Source organism: Hyposmocoma kahamanoa, unplaced genomic scaffold, assembly GCF_003589595.1.
Source record: "Hyposmocoma kahamanoa isolate Upper Pololo Valley unplaced genomic scaffold, ASM358959v1 232, whole genome shotgun sequence".
Taxonomy (NCBI): domain Eukaryota; kingdom Metazoa; phylum Arthropoda; class Insecta; order Lepidoptera; family Cosmopterigidae; genus Hyposmocoma; species Hyposmocoma kahamanoa.
Genome location: NW_020653750.1, coordinates 7,901,954 through 7,918,381, shown reverse-complemented (window position 1 = coordinate 7,918,381; position 16,428 = coordinate 7,901,954). Strand labels below are relative to the sequence as shown.

Sequence of the window (16,428 nt, the reverse complement as noted above, 5' to 3'; positions counted from 1 at the left end):
TGGGTGGGTGTGAGATAGTGTTAATTAAAAATGCGACTTTATAAAATTAATATCTTATATTTGTTCAATAAAAACTACATTGTGGGCCCGTGTGCCCGGCGCCCGGGTAACACGTCCTTTGTATTATCTTGTTGCATATAAAATCTGCGGGCAGACTGTGTCATAAGGCAATGGAGTGAGTGTGAAGGCTGCTTTCGCGGCCTTGTCAAGGCATGGTCCGGACTCGTCCGACCGACTTTACAATTATTGGAATGTCACGCGGGATGCGAACTTCATCAAATCAATACGAACCAAACTAACACTAGGCCCTATCACGAGCCATTCCGAAAATACACTCACATCGAAACATTGTACAATCTCCTACTCTCGAGTGCGCCTGGCATAAGTCCATCGAAACGCATCCAAAATATTTAATTAATTAATTCATTAATACCCTATAAAACTTACAAAATCGACCGGTATTCTTAAACTTAATACTAAGTTAAAATTAAACGGAATTGAAAAATAAATTACCTAGGTACAATATTTTAGTCTAGAGAAAGCTATTTATAGGCGCACGAGGGTAGTTTGGTGGGTGGTGCGCGTGTCAGTGTGTGGCTTCTCGAATCTTCTTTGCGACGGGCGGGGTGGCGTCTGATGGGTCGCCTAGGGAGTTCTCTTCCGCTGAACTCGCTTCCTCTATTTGTCTGTCGCAAACAAAATACAGTTTGAAACATTGTATCGGTATAATGTTAGCTTACCCTTTATGACTCCATAACAATACAATGACTGTGTCGTGAGAAACCTCAAAAGTGCTCGCTCACGCAAAGAACAATGGGCTTCTTAACATTACTGGATGTGTTTTAATTTTCATGAGTATGTGCGAGATTGATAAAAGCAGTTCGTATTTGTGTTTAATTTTTTTTTATTTAGACCGTGGGCTCAATGACTACCTACTTTGCAACAGGTCTGATATACCTACGCATGTGCTGTCCGCGTACTGTCGCACAAGTCTTCCAAAAGGGTAAGCCAGCCTTTTCTAAATACATTCCAAACACACCCCTTTCGCTTCGTCTACTCTCGTCAATCTTTTTATACGTACATCCTCGTTTATTATTGGTATTTTCGGCCTTGTTTTTACGTTACTTTAAATCCTAAATGATAAAGTTAGCCGCCTCCTGATACCTTCAATTCTATTATAATAATACCACAGAAGTAGGCAATCGCAAGCCAACACTGAACTAAGGCTTCTTTTGTTTCATTTGTTCCATGGATTCAAGTCCTCTAGTCACAATATTACAGATAATAAACAAAAAAAAAGTAATAGTATAGTGGCTGAACAAAATTAATTTAATTTGTTCTATAGTATTTACGATGAATTTGAATGCAGTATTGAAATAAAATAGATTCGGTAGTAAATCTTTGACGCGTCTGGGAATAATTATCGATTTTTCTTCCGCGCTACATACGTCCCTGGTCAATCGGTGTGTGTATGCTTTTATACCTAAAACTAGCAATACAAAAATCCACCAAGACTTGTCATCAACTTGTCTTCTTATTAGTACCAATAATACTGTCAATTTAATACCTGTGTTAGTCTTTATTCGCATTAGTTTTAAGTTTGTAATCTCACTTTCCCTGTATATAATCCTTATGCAAATGTTTCACTTATAATAATGCTGTAGGTACAAGTCTTAGATCTACATTCTAGATTAAGTCCTTAAATTGTATCTGAAATATGTTCCACTGAATGTAAACTGTCTTGTACATCCAATAAAATAAAATAAAACTTTGAATGGCAAACGTTTTACACTTGGATATAATGAGGTTGAAGAAAACTTGATATTGTCAATGATCACTATATTTTTTACATTATTTTTACAATATATTTATAATTACTAAGCGAAAAACTCGATCCTGAAAGGGCACCGCCATTAAGTAAAAAGAAGATAATGGGGATTATACATATGTATGTATATGTGTATAATTAGCATCATTGACAATTCTGATCCTGTTGAATAACGATAAATGTAGGCCATACAAATATTTCTCCCGGCCCGGGAATCGAACCAGGGACCTCTGCGTGGCAGTCCGGCATGGTAACCGTTCGGCCACCGGGGCAGTTAAGATTAAGGACGGAGGCAGTTGAGGAAAATTAAGAGGTCAGGGTGGCCTGACATTGCATATTTTTAAAGTTATTGATTTACTTTGGACCATAGTTTTAGCATGTACTTATTATACAGGGTGTAAATTTGAGACGGGGCAGCAAGGCCAGCTACCTTAATCGTTGTAAATGTCAGTAATCAGTTATTCTAGGTAGTTTTAAGGTAACTGACAATAAGGAAACTAACAAATTGGCAACGTATTACGTATTTCAAAATAAAAACAATAACGAAAAGCAAAATAGCACAAAAAGTCTATGATAGTAAGTGCTCGAATTGATTGCCGCCTTGGCGGATGCATCGATTCGCTCTCTTCCGCAAAAAGCAAGTAGCGGCTGAAATTCTACTCAGATAGATTCTATTGAAAATTGCTGCAAGTGCGTCTTTCAATTCTTGAACACTGCTGCATTTTTTTTATAAATTTAATTTTTTCCATTCCATTAACAAAACAAAACTGTTCCAAATTAAAAAAATAGTGATATGATTATAATTTGGTTTTACTTAGGTCTTATTTGTAGAGTAGTAGTAGTAGTAGTGGCCAGTTTCGTTTCTAACAAAAACTTTTCATTTAAAATGTGTGGTAAAAGATTTTTTGCGTTTTCTGCCATTTCGAGTACTCTTACCTCAGTTGGTCCCATAGAGACTATTGATCCTTACCAGAGACCGAATCGAATGGCATAAAAAAAAGTTTTGTAAAAATTGCCTTTTATCTGCCTGACTGTACCATTTTTTCAAAATCTGTGAATGCCAATCAAAATGTCTTCAAAATTCATGGATAGTCTTCTAGAACCGTTTTGCTGTATTACAACGATTAAGGTAGCTGGCCTTGTTGCCCCGTCTCAAATTTACACCCTGTATACTAAATCTATGCTTTGGATATTTGGTACGTACCGTTTCGCACGCGGCGTGCTGACGGCGGAGTCAGAGTTATCGGAGGGAGAGGCGGGCGTGGCTGGTGATGCAGCTTTCGCGTCCATCGAGTCCTCTGTGCAGGAAGTAGTTGTGTCCTCGTTCACTAGTTCCACAGTCAGTTTGCCTGGAACAAAGCAAAGTGTACTTGTAGGTTTTGTCTTTGTAGCTAAGTAAAGTCCTCGACGCGCATTGGGGCCATTAGGGTGGTGTATGGCCTGAGGTAAGAAGCTTTGAAGTAGTTTCTGCCAGCGATTTCATAGAAAGAGTCCAATGGCAGCCTTATATGTAAGTGCGAGCGAGAACAAAAAAAATCCACATAGCCATCTTTGTCTTACACCTTACACCTTTAAATTTGAAAAGCAAATCGTCAAAAAGATTCATAAAAACTTTATACTCTTTACAACGCAAAAAAATTTCCAGTTGTATTTTTTTTTCAATCATATCAAGTGATGGGATGAACAAGTTTATTCATCTTCTTGCAGATTTGTACAACACAGGTAAAAGTTTAAACATCTGATTAGATGGGACTGTGTTTTAGTGGGAAAATAATATGCACAGAAAAGTAAATACAAAAAATGTTGAACTTTACCGTGCCAAGTGTTAGTTAAATTTGTGATAGCTAGCTTTTTTTTTTTAATTCGTTTAGCTTTTACAATTCTTCAATATTTCCAAAAATTGGAATACTGATTAGCAAGCAAGTTAGCCATTTATAAATGCTGTATGGTTTGTATGCCTTTCACAATGTTTATTGTTTTACTTTTAATATTGTTCTTAAAGTATGTTTAAACACAATGTACCTAATTCGTTAAAAGGGTTTTTTCTTAAAAGACGACTTGATCGAACTCCGAGTTTGATTGACGGTAGGATCAATTTCAGAATTGAACTTTTCTAAATTGCTTCTAGTACAGGTGTTTTGGATACTGCCCATAACGAATTCCCTTGCCGCAGTACAGGGAACTGCTTAGGTTTAACCAGGTAATTTGGTGTGATTGTCTGGTACATTACTATTACGAAGTATATGATACTTACCATTCCCATTTGTAGGTGGTTCCAGGTTGCTTTCGTCGCTGGGGAGGGGAGATCCACCATTCGTTGGCGCAGGCTGGGTGGTGTTTGGCTGTTTACCCAGAAGCTCAGGCTGCAATTCCGATATTATGTTGTGTGCCCATATTGCCAGCTCTACCATGTGTGGAGACCATTTTTTGCCACAGCCATTTTGTTCCTAGAAATAAATGAAACCCACAGTTTATATGTCTAATAACCAAATGATGTGTATAAATGCAATCTAAAGTTACAGTTTAGCTGTAACCTTACCTTATTTAACCTATCACAGACGCTCTGTATATGGTTTACAAAATTGAGGTATTCCTTGGCAGTGAAATCACTTCCTTCCATCTCTGGGATTGCTTGCAGACATTCATCAGCCATGAACGGTGCTATGTCTGGACTCGCCGCCGCGAGCAGAGCCGATGCCGTGGCTGTACCAACTCCCTTCAAGTTGCTTAATGCAGTCATCGCAGACTCTATATTGGGCAGTTTCCGGAATGCCTTCTTTGTTTCCTGCATTACTGCTCTTGGTGTGTTTACTTTTATAAGATATGACAATTGTGGATAAAACCTCCCTCTCTGTAGCAAGAACAAAACATTTATTAATCTATTATTAATCTTTTTTTTTTTGAATGGTTGTTTAAGTTAAGCAAAATTTAACATTCGAATTTAATTATGACCCCATTTAATGGCATACATAATTGCAGTACGGCATAAACAAGCGAGTCGTGTGTCCCAATCTATAAGGTATGATTTCATTGAGTGTTATGATACAGAATGTGAGTTTGTGAATGCCTACCGCTTGCTTCCATTTCATGAGTTGCACCAACTCTTCATGTATCATGTGCGCTTCCTTGCCCCTGGACTTAATCTTCTTTGGTAGTTCATTCTGATACCTGGAGAAAATAAAAAATCCTCATTTCAAATAATTAAAAGTATAGAAACGTTCAACATATCTTGGTTGAGACTAAAGTCTAAACACCAGGTAGTTGGATGTTACATGAATGTGATAGTGGCATAAATTTTGACTTTGTACAAATTGTTCTTATCAGCCTTTATAGGAGTCTATATTGTAGTGAGTTATATAATTTTAAGCCAATTGTATGATATTCTTTCACTACAGTTCCATTTAGCAAGATATATAGAGGTTTAAAAACAATACAAACACTGCAAATGATGCAAAGTACCATTTTGAACAAAGAATGTTCATAGTTTGTTTGACTGTAACAAAATAGAACACAGAGAACACCAAAGACAAGATAATGTATATTTTTAATTAATTTGAGGCAATCAATCTTTGAGCCGTAAACAGATCTGTTGCTATAGTTTATTGTGGTTTGGAATTAAGAGCTCTGCATTTTCTTCTTCAGTCATTATTTAGTTGATTGGAGCTGGTGTGATCCAGCATTTTTTACTCTTTCGAGCGGCTCAAGCTACCCCTATTCAGACATTCATTATGTCCTTCATTGAATCTTATGAATAGATTTGCATTTATGGCGGTCACTAGGCTTGTGCCAGTGTGAGTTTTCAAGACAAAAATATTTTTAGTTATGTGACAGGTATTTTTTTTGTTTGTAATACGACGAACAAGTCGTGCGCCTAGTGGTAAGCCACACGCCATCTTCTCTTCAATAGTAGGAACTTCTAGATAGAGGTGTGTTCTTAAACCAAGGAGATTGGAATGTAGACTTTAGTACATCATTCTTTTAACACCATTAACTTCTCTATTCCGCGGCTTCGGTGTAGGCTTTTTTAATCTAGCAGTACCTGCACACATATTTAGACAATACATATATAAACATTTGACATACACCTAATGACAAGATGACATTTAATAAAGACAAATTAATTATTATTTATGGCTGTATAAGACATAGATTTAGTATATAGGTACTAAATCTATGGTATAAGATGACTTGTTCATCCTGTCACTTAATATGATAAAATTAATTTAAGTATAACAAAATTATTATGTATTATAAAGTACTTATATGTTATGTTTTAGATTGGCAATAACGTCAGACTGTGTAAGTAAAGTTGTAACATTATAAAAAAAAACTAGTAAAATTCTTACTGAAGTAGAAGTATGTTACTAACTCACAAATAATTTATTTGAGGTAATACAAGTTGTGCAGAACAGAGACTAAATTAGGCACGCAACACTTTATAACACAAAAGCATTTTATCTATTCACTCACATACAATAAACAATATTAATCAATAACCTAAACCAGGTAGGTTTTGTTAAGAATACTTATTAAAATTGTGTAAACAGTTACATTAAAAAGTAATGTCCATTTTAGTTAATTAAAAAATAAATAACTTTGATTTACAAAACAAAACTTTATGTATTGGTTACAAAAACAATTTCTTAATTGCATGGTTACTTCAAGTAGTGTGCGTGAGTGTGATTGACTAACCTTGAAAAATTTGTATGGAAAAAACAAAGGAAAATTATCATTACACAAACGTGCAGAAGATATGAAAAAGTGCAGAAATGGTTTATTAAATTTTAAAGTAGGAAGAAGTAGCACAGTTTCTCTGCCACACTGTAAAAGTAGGTGCAGGACACGATGACTCACAATGTTTAATTGTTTGAAAATAAATCACAAAAATTGCAGTGCACTACTCTCGAATAATGGCAGACAATGATACACCTATGTATTTAACATTCATCATTATATATATAGTCGTAAATTAAGAAAATAAATACAACAGTAAAACTAAAAGGCAAGTGAAGTCACCATTTTGAACGGATGTGAGCCGTACTCAACAAAGCGTTGTAAAAACGTCTACTAGTAACTACAAATTAAATCTTAAGCGTCCTACGATACCGTGTCTGTTATTAATTCAAAGAATATAAGTAATTAACAATATTGCGTGCATAAACATTATAGCAAATTGCATTAAAACAAGCCATGATACATAGGGACAGCCACCATTTTATAATGCCAGAGCGCGGCGATATTTTCCCTACACTGGCTTCAGGAAAAACGATCGTGTCAAATTGACATCGATCCCACGTGACGTAGTGATTTTAATGAGCCGACCGCGGACTAGAGAGATGCAGTCCGCGAGGGAGGTAGCTATCAAATCAGTTTGCACGGATACACACACAATACAAGTTCATTGACACGCCACGGCCGCATTTTCTCCTTGCAAAGGCGTTCGTACTTACCAATTGTCCAATTTTATGAGCTCCTCTGGTCTCTTTGTTTTCTGCTCAGCTTTTAGTTTAATTGCTTGAGGATATAATTTCAATACACTGTCAAACTGTTTTGCATCTGCCTCCAGAAAGAAAGTAGACGTGTCTTTCGTGGTAGCCATTGTGAACGTTCTAAATGTACAACACTGCGTATTTAGTTAGCTATAGCTCCGAACTCGACGCGGCGGCAGCACCTGGCCAACTGGCCGCCCTCTCCCCACCATCCGCCATCTTGTCGACTGAACCTCGTACTGACGTTCAATAATATTATTTTAAATAACGTATTTATTTATTAATAGCAGCATATATTTGAATTCCTTTATATACAGCAACTTAAAACTAATTGTGCTATTTGTTTCCATACAAATAATAATGAAATATAATACTTCGGCGCAAAATGTTACACAAAAAATGTACTTACTCCACATGACAAGGTTAAAGCGAATGTACTTCAAGTCGTGGCGTCGGACATTTGTCTGGCCTCCATGGGGAATAACAGGATGGGAAAAAATGAACTCCATAATAGCGAAATTCAGAACACTCCACTGATATATCACTAGCACTAATGAAATCTGCACGTAATGAGCACAACGTATAGAAATATGCTAGTCACGTCGACCTCGGTTCACTATCAATTTCCTCAATGTGACGCAACCCACGGCACCGTTCCGCCAAAACGACTTGGTAAACACGCATATTTTCCGTTGCATTGCATTACACACTGAGCTCGGAGTAGTCATGAAGTAGTAACTAGCGGTGTACATAAGGCATTTAGGTAGTAGGACGTACATATCACCGGGGTGGAACGTCACCTCGCCAATCGGCTTTATTGTTTTGATAGATCGCTATGTGCTCTGCTCCCTTTTAAATTTAGGTAGATTATTGGCAATTGTATAGATAGATAGTATTTTCTTTGATAGTATTCATGTTGATGGTTGAATTTATAATGAAATCCTTTTAGAACCTAACTAATAAACCTTGACCTTTGTACTTTTATTTATAGCAATGTGTTACGTGTATGAACTATTTCGTATGTGTATCTACTAAAATATATATCTAGAAAGGTGATTTCAAGAACAAATAATAAGTATAATAGTACTTATAAGATGTAATTTTTTATGTTATTTCTAGAAACATGTCTCCCTATTTATTACTACCTATACAATCAAATATTTTTGACCTAAAGTATCTATATACTTCCATTATCCGGTGTTAACCAAGGTGTCTGCCATTATACGGGTTGACCGTAAACTGACTAAGTAGTATAGACAAATTACATTTTCAAACGATACTTCATCAAACTATATTTCACACATAACTTCCCCGCAATGTAATATATATTTGCCTCATCTGGGAATGGAACGTGTAATACGATACTCGAGCGCAGTAACAGGTTGTAAGTACGTCTACCATATCCGCTAAAGACACTTGGGATCACGGTTTTTTATAGATAGGAAGTGACGCCAGATCACCTCTTCGTAGAATCGCCCACTATATTCTTCTACTGTATGGTACAGGTTGTAAAGTCAGCCTAGTGATTGTACTGGTAATGAAAATTAGCTAAAAAAAAACAATATTTAAAGCCATTTCTTGGTTTTGCACACGCAACATCTGCGCAACTATTCTTAACTGCGAATCAATTTGTTTCCATGCTCTTTTATTTTGTTTGCTATTTTTGTTTTTTATTAAAGTTTTCCAATATGAGTATTAGCGGAATTATTTTTGATGTTTATTGTCACACTCTGTATATTTGAAGTTATTTTTATACCTAGCTCTATGTACTTTCGATATGGCCTATCTTACCAATCATTAAAATGCTAGAGCATACAACGAAAATATTTTTATATTATCTTTTTTTTAAGTTATCTTGTCCTTAATACTTAATAATTGGTCATCGCGATAAAACTTTGGGTACTACCTAACTTCACTCTAATAACTAGTTAGAAGCAATTCAAAATCGCTTGCTAGTTAGTTTCATTTTGGGCATAACACAACTCAACTTTGTCAACAAAACTCTGCCATTACCGACATAATTATCAAAGCAGTACGACTTCCAATTAGACGTCCCTAATTCAGAGGAATTTCGTAGTCTGTGTAGACATTCTCTAGCAATGTAAGCCCTGATTGAACGTAATTCCCGCATAATCACGTTACGTAACACTACCGATTCGAAATAATCATGATTTAAGGAACATTCTATTGTATTATTTGTACGTTTTAAAAAATGATTATGACCTATAAACGTACTCTTACTTATGAGTTACCATTTATTACTGTCAAACGTTTTAACGCATAGAATATTGCTAACGGAAAAAAGTGACTGTAATAAACATTTCAAGTTTAACATTTACGATCATATTCACAATCATCAACAATAAAATACCAAAAACTTTAAGGGTAAATTGTAAGTCAATGGGGTAAAGATAATAATAAATAATAACTAAATTTTAGACAACATCACATACGTTGTTCCGATCCAAAGTAAGTTACTAAAGCACTTGTGTTATGGAAATCGGAAACAACGACGGTACCACAAACACCCAGACCGGAGATATTATAGAAAAGCTTTTCTACATTGACCCGGCCGGGGATCGAATCTGGGACCTCAGAGAAAGCGACACCACGAAACGGTGTGCAAGTCATTCGACCACGAAGGTCGTCAAATAAGTAAGTATATTACTAACCAATTTTGCATTTGACATTCTTCGAAAATGTTTACGTCGTAACTATACAACAACGAGTAGCATAATACAAATGTGAGAAATTCCAAAAGAAACAATGACTTGGTACAACCTACTTTAAAATTTAACAATACTCAAATTCAAAGAGAGCCATTTTGCTAATGTCTGAGCATAAAAGGTGTTATACTGGCCCGGGTAAAGCCCCTTTACAACCGGAAATTTTAAATTCAATAGGGTGGCGGGCACAGTATCGGGGAACGACCGACCGAGTCGGCTACAATACGGGCGGGTTTATAGAAGAATTTTAACTCATAGGGGCTTCACAAAAAGTACGAAGGGACGAACCCAACCGCTGTGATGAGGGTTCGAGATTTTAGTCTTTTTTTATAGTATTAACAGGGTGCATCGTGCAGACGGGCAGTGGGAACGAACGACGGGACGCAAACGTGCGCTATGAAATTAGTATTACATTTTTACTGCTTCCAATATAGCAACGGCAAGCTGAACATTTTGATTTTTAATTTCTATTTGGCGTGCTTGTACGTTTGAAATCCAAACTAATAATATTAGTTTATTTTATTAACGCCTTTATGTTATTATAAAGTAAAGTACCTAACTTTGTCTGTCACGTTTTCACGCCTAAATAACTGAACCAAATTTGATGAATTTTGGTATAGAGAGACCAATACCATGGACCAACCATGGTCCATGCCAATACTAAATCTATGAGAGAGACCTAGGAGAAAGATATAGACTACTTTTTTCACGAAAATAAATCTTAAAGGGGTTGAAATAGAGGATGAAAGTTTGTATGGATGGAGGACCAATCTTTTCTCAAGTAAGTAGTACAGTAGGCTACTCGAAGTACTTCTGCTTCTACAAAGACGGGGTCGCGGGCACTAGCTGTATTAGTAGACAGTATTAATAGGATTCCAGAACTCTACTCGATGCTCAAGTCAGGACTTGAGTATGATTTAAAGCACTAGAAATCATACTCAAGCCCTTGCTATTGGGGTCGTATTTCCAGTACTTGAAATCATACTCAAGTCCTGACTTGAGCATTGATTGAGTAGAGTTCTGGAATACGACCCTAAAACTAATCTTGTTGAGAATAAAGAAAACGTAATTTGTTGGATAGCAGAGTTAACTGTATAATTTGAATACTGATTACGTTACTATCTAGAGTTTGGTTTGAAAAAGTTCGTTGTTTTGTCTAGATTTAATTCTTAACAAATGTCATTGTTATGTCATTTTACCCAGCCTCCGACCTGATATTTTTTTATAATATCATGTGATGGAACGAACTAGTCGTGCGGCTGATAAAGTAGGCTGGTAAGCTACACGCCTGTTCATAACAGTTGCAGTGCCTTTCAGAGCTTTAAATCCCAAATATCTGAGAGGCACTGCTAGGTACTGCACCCGTCACCCAGAGACTTATGTTGACAAGTCCCATGTGCATATAATTTCACCAGCACTCTTACCCTTCAAAACCGGAACATTACTGACATTACCGATTATTGATGATATAATTCCATATGATTGATAAAGTTGTAAAATATCCCTGACGAGTGTAAAGTCCACTACATAAGAATTAAATTGGCGCTTGTGCTATTATTTCAATTAAAAAGGACCAAATATGATGACGCTATAATAAAAAAAATAAAAGAAACTTCGATAACTCGTGGGGAGCTGCGGGATAGATGAGCTCGCAAGTAAAAGGAATGGAAGCCGTGCTACCACCAACCTTTATGTCCGAAACGTCGTAGAGCTCGTCTTCATTCACACACTTCACGTGCGGCTGATCACCAATAACGCCACCATGTAATACATATATTGCGTACGCGGCTCAATGCCGGGCGGAGAAGCGGGATATTTAATTTTATACACAATTTGTATAACTTTATCTCTACGATAGAATGAAATATTTGACGGCGGTAGTTGCAAAACTTTGATTGTTACCTCTCTATCGAGAAGCAGTAGGCGGCATCAACACAAAAAAACACTTAGTAATCTCACTGTAAAGTCCTTAGTTGATTTTTTGAGATCCACATAGCGAAACAGGGTATCCCGTACGATACTAGATTACGGAATAGTGCAGCTACTCCCTAGAGTAAGCAAAACAAACCTCTTGACGCTTGAGAGACAATATCGTATGGCTCTTAAGTCCGCGGGAGGCTTTCCTCGTTCAATCCCCACTGAAATGTTGTGGGATATGCTAGATGAAGATCCATGGCATCTCAGGATACACGATCTGCACCGAGACATGCTAGAAAAACTAAAGGACATGCACATAGTGGGACTGGACACTCCTGGTCCACAATACACTAAATATGGCCAGTACAACCCGATGGTTTACAGTCAACGAATTGGTGAAATAGAGTATGTCACAAAAAAAGATAGGGATAAACGTGTCAGTAGACGGCGTGTACCCCCCAAGGGAACACATTCTGCAATAAAAAGAAAGTTATAAATTTTACGTATGTATAGCACTTTTCTGTGAGCTATAAACTAGCTACACGACATAAAATAAATGTATAGATCTTTAAGACACATTGCATTACGTACACACCCTTTTACGGACAAAAACTGTAACAAAAATGAAAAACAATAAAGAACTTTCTATAAAAATGTGTAGTGAAGTGATATTTTGGCTTAAGACAGTAGGTACCCGAGACACAGGCAATTTAAGTTGTTCCATGTCAAGTATACTTATTTCAAGTTTAAGCTTATAATAAGAAAAATAGGATTTGTGTAACAATGTCAGTCAACAAATTTGTTTGCAATGTCGTAAAAGTATTATTTACACAATATAAATTCAATTTCTAGCTAAAGTCGTTTAGTCCCAACGCTTTCGTTTGTATCCTGAAATAATTAACCTTTTTGTTACACCGAATAAATTTATATTTATATATGAATTATTATCCCCTGACAATAAAACAGGTAGGTACCTATCACGCAAAAGATAAGTTGTAATGTTACATCGGAAACTAGTGAATTTTAATTGACTTTTAATAAAAATAAAATTATATTTTGTGACAGATTCAAACCCCCGACCACTCCACTATTTAATAAACCGAATGTTGCTCTTGCCCTTAGGATAAGGAGCTACTTGAAAAATATAATCAATTCTAGCTAGAACTGTACCTGTAAGTTTATAGCGTAATTGGAGGTTTTTGTCGACATAAATAACTTTCTAATCAAATTTTGAACGGTATCATCATTATTTTATGGGTTTTATATAATTTCGTAAGGAAGGTGCGAGCTAGTGGTAGTAAAATTGAGGCGTCCGCCAACGAGGCTCGTTAGCTCAGCGGTAAGAGCGCCCAGTTGATTCAATAGAGGTGGTCGAGGGTTCAAATCCCTCACGAGCTGCGGTTTTAGATTTTTTATTTTATTGTTTCGTAATTATGTTTTAGCAGCTTTTTTACGTGACCCAGAATGAATAAAAGGAATTATAAATAAAACTAACACAATTACGGGAATACCACATAAAAATTATTCGTAAGCGTTATAATTTCTAAATATATAAAACTGCTGCTGTTTTAACTACAAACACTTATATAATTGATCCTGTGCTAAAATGTTAGCAAATTTTCGGTAGAAATCTCTAAAGAATTTAAAAAAATCAATAGTATAGCAATGATCTGTTGAAACTCAACCTACTGCAGTCAACAGACAGGCTGTTTTAATTTACAAACACGATGATTGATGTTAGTACACAGATAGGTTGATATAGAAGAATGATATCATTTTGCGATTCATTCGCAATCTACTCTAAGCATACCTTATTCATGATGGTTTAATATGATAGCGCTAATTAAAAACAAGCTCCGTGTCATGTTCCGAGCCCGCAGCCAGGAATTCAGGTTAGATTAAAAAAAATATTTGAAAAAATTGAATAGGTACACCTGGAGATTTAAACGATACGAAGACAGGCAATGCAAAGTTGTATACTATTCGGTAATTGAAGTGAACTATGGTTTTTCTGTAATCGAACGCCCTGTGCTTAGCTGAGATGTGAAATACGATGTAGCAGCTTCTGGCCTTCGTTGTGAAATATATAAAAACAAAAACATAAGTCGTCTTTGTTTTTTAAATTTAATGCTTAATTTGTGGTGTTACGTTTCACCAAGAGTTAATCAGCAATTAACATTAAAAACCAAGCACTAATTTGCTCGATTTTGCTCCCAAGAATAATATAACGAAGATCTATTTTTATGTAGACAGAATAGTCTTGTCTACCTGTCTTTCTATACGACTGTTGTTTAACAATCGTGTGTGATACACAGCAGGTTATTTACATGCCAATTTGCAAGAGCATAGAATGAAGCGGGCTATAGTTCGTTTTACACGTCACGTCTCGCACATTTGTTTTTATGTTGTGCTTGTTTCGTTGTGCGGAAAACACATTATTCTTTAGCGTTCATTTAAATTGCTATATTTTACACAATTGCAATGATCTCAGTACTTATATTTAGTTGTCAGTCCTGGGGATATCTTCAACATATTCAGATATTGCTATTACTTGTGTTGTACCTTGTTTACCAAAGTCGATAGACCGTAAACATAATATTATGATTCCTACATGTATGATAATGAAGCAACAGCTGACATTATTTTCATAAATTGCTGTCTTCCAAAATTACAATTCATGTTTTCATATCAGTAGGTATACATCGTAATACCTATGTGGTTTCTGGGTATGGAATTGATAAGAACCGTAGACTTTAGACTACTAATAATAGTGTAGTAGGCTCTGCTCTAAACTACAAAGGCTTTAAAGTGTAATTTTGCACTGTTAAGTATTCCGTGCTATTACTGAAGTAGGTATTTCCCAGCACCACAGCGCTAGCAAATGGAATGAGAAATCTTTTTTGCTTGCAAGGTCAGTGAGTTGACTCGTGGGTTCTGATAATCACAAAACAACATGTACTGTCGGTTGGCTCACCGCAGGCAGCTGCGCCGCTGTGGCATAGCGATACCGAGAACTCGAGATATTTTTAATACTACACAGTTGCGCTTACCGCGCCATCTGTCCATCGCCATGTGTACTTCGTCGATGTCTAGTCCGCTTTTTTGTGTTTGGAGGAACTCGATTAACGCCCCCTGAGAAGCATATCAGTCGAAGGTTGATGGCTTTTATATAGCCAATAATTCCAGTGTTTATAGTTTAGATCTGCAGTTATACCTTTTACAGCTTTATAGCGCTCTTTAATTTTATTAGGCGCTACTGTCAGTTGCTGGTTTCTAAGCCGATATAAGTACCTATTCCATTTGTTTTATCTAAGGATATAATTAGTTACTTAATGCCCAAAACCTTTTTATTACAGTGTCTCACTACGCACGTCATGCACCAGCATTTTACCCGTCTAGTAGTCGTCAGACATATTATATACCAATACTACCTAAACTACCAATGTATCATTAATGCTACCGGTCCCATGGTGAGAAAATGCAGGTCAAAGGAGTAGGTATACATTCATTCTTGAATTATGTATTACAATGGTATGTTATGCCAATTAAAGTACTTATTATATTTAAGGTATATATTTTTAAGTTTATCTAAGCGTTAAGCACATTACAAGTAACAATTAATATACATACATATAATAGTATTTGAGTGAAAAGGATAAATAATTTTAAGAATATACTTATTGAAAATGGAACAATTTTTTTGGATATAAATCGCCAATATTTGTTTTTTCAAAGAACGGTTTGGGTTCTTTACAGTTGCCATAGCCACGAACTTTGAACTTATTATCGAATGTATTAGAATTAATAGAACAACATTTTAAAACAAAGTCTTTGGGCTCCTATTCAGCGGGATGTTTGAAATAAGTCGAGCGAATCGGGACACCTAATTCATTTTTGTAGGTTTTCTTACTGAGGACAATTCTGCCAGTGTCCGGGTTGAAAGATACACACAGGGTATGTTGACCCTTGTGACTCTTGTGAGTCTACATTTTTGTTATGCCAAAACATAACCAAGACACCTTACAATATTTTACTAAACCCGGGTATACTTTGTTACCTAAGTCTACCCCAATGGAACACGATTATTTCCGTTTTAGCAATAAATAATATTATTCCGTATCCTATTCAATGGAAATAAAACTAATTTTTCGATTTAGATCAGAAAAAATAGTTTTATTTCCAATGTGTGACAAGGAATCGCTAAAACATAAGAACTAATCTTATTTCACGTTTCGAATTATTGTAGGGTCACGTTGTTGAAGTCCATTTTAAAATGTTAACTTTATTAATTTTAGTGGTAACATGTGGTACGCTATACGCAAGTTTTTCATTCAAGGTTTGAACGAAACTCCGTTCTTCAATGAAATGACGTCACTATAGTATACAAACGGTTGTGTATTAGGTAGTAGTACAGTTTATATAGATGATTGGGTCTTTCTTTTGGCGTCAGATTGTGCTGGTTGGATAA

The 16,428-nt window shown here is 36.0% G+C and overlaps 1 protein-coding gene across 2 annotated transcripts; it reads right to left on the bottom strand.

Annotated features, from left to right (window-relative positions):
* Window positions 1–395: 395 nt before the first annotated feature.
* Window positions 396–7,958, bottom strand: LOC113228411. 2 transcript variants are annotated; one of them, XM_026461698.1, is made up of 7 exons: window positions 7,727–7,958; window positions 7,279–7,556; window positions 4,900–4,996; window positions 4,368–4,679; window positions 4,083–4,275; window positions 3,002–3,177; window positions 2,200–2,220 (listed from the first exon to the last, which is right to left on the bottom strand). In XM_026461698.1, the coding sequence occupies exons 2-7, from the start codon at window positions 7,425–7,427 to the stop codon at window positions 2,215–2,217; spliced, it is 933 nt and encodes a 310-aa protein (XP_026317483.1). In that variant the 5' UTR covers window positions 7,428–7,556; window positions 7,727–7,958; the 3' UTR covers window positions 2,200–2,214. The 2 variants fall into 2 exon arrangements, with proteins under 2 accessions (XP_026317482.1, XP_026317483.1); XM_026461697.1 differs by lacking the exons at window positions 2,200–2,220; window positions 7,727–7,958 and adding an exon at window positions 396–686 and having other exon boundaries at window positions 3,033–3,177.
* Between the last annotated feature and the right edge of the window lie 8,470 nt (window positions 7,959–16,428).

Excerpts from the sequence above, each read along its gene's own strand:
- LOC113228411 (XM_026461697.1), bottom strand. The coding sequence starts at position 7,427 with ATGGCTACCACGAAAGACACGTCTACTTTCTTTCTGGAGGCAGATGCA. Across the intron at positions 4,680-4,899 it reads TCATGAAATGGAAGCAAGCG|AGAGGGAGGTTTTATCCACA; the intron begins GTAGGCATTCAC and ends TTCTTGCTACAG. Across the intron at positions 4,276-4,367 it reads TCTGTGATAGGTTAAATAAG|GAACAAAATGGCTGTGGCAA; the intron begins GTAAGGTTACAG and ends ATTTATTTCTAG.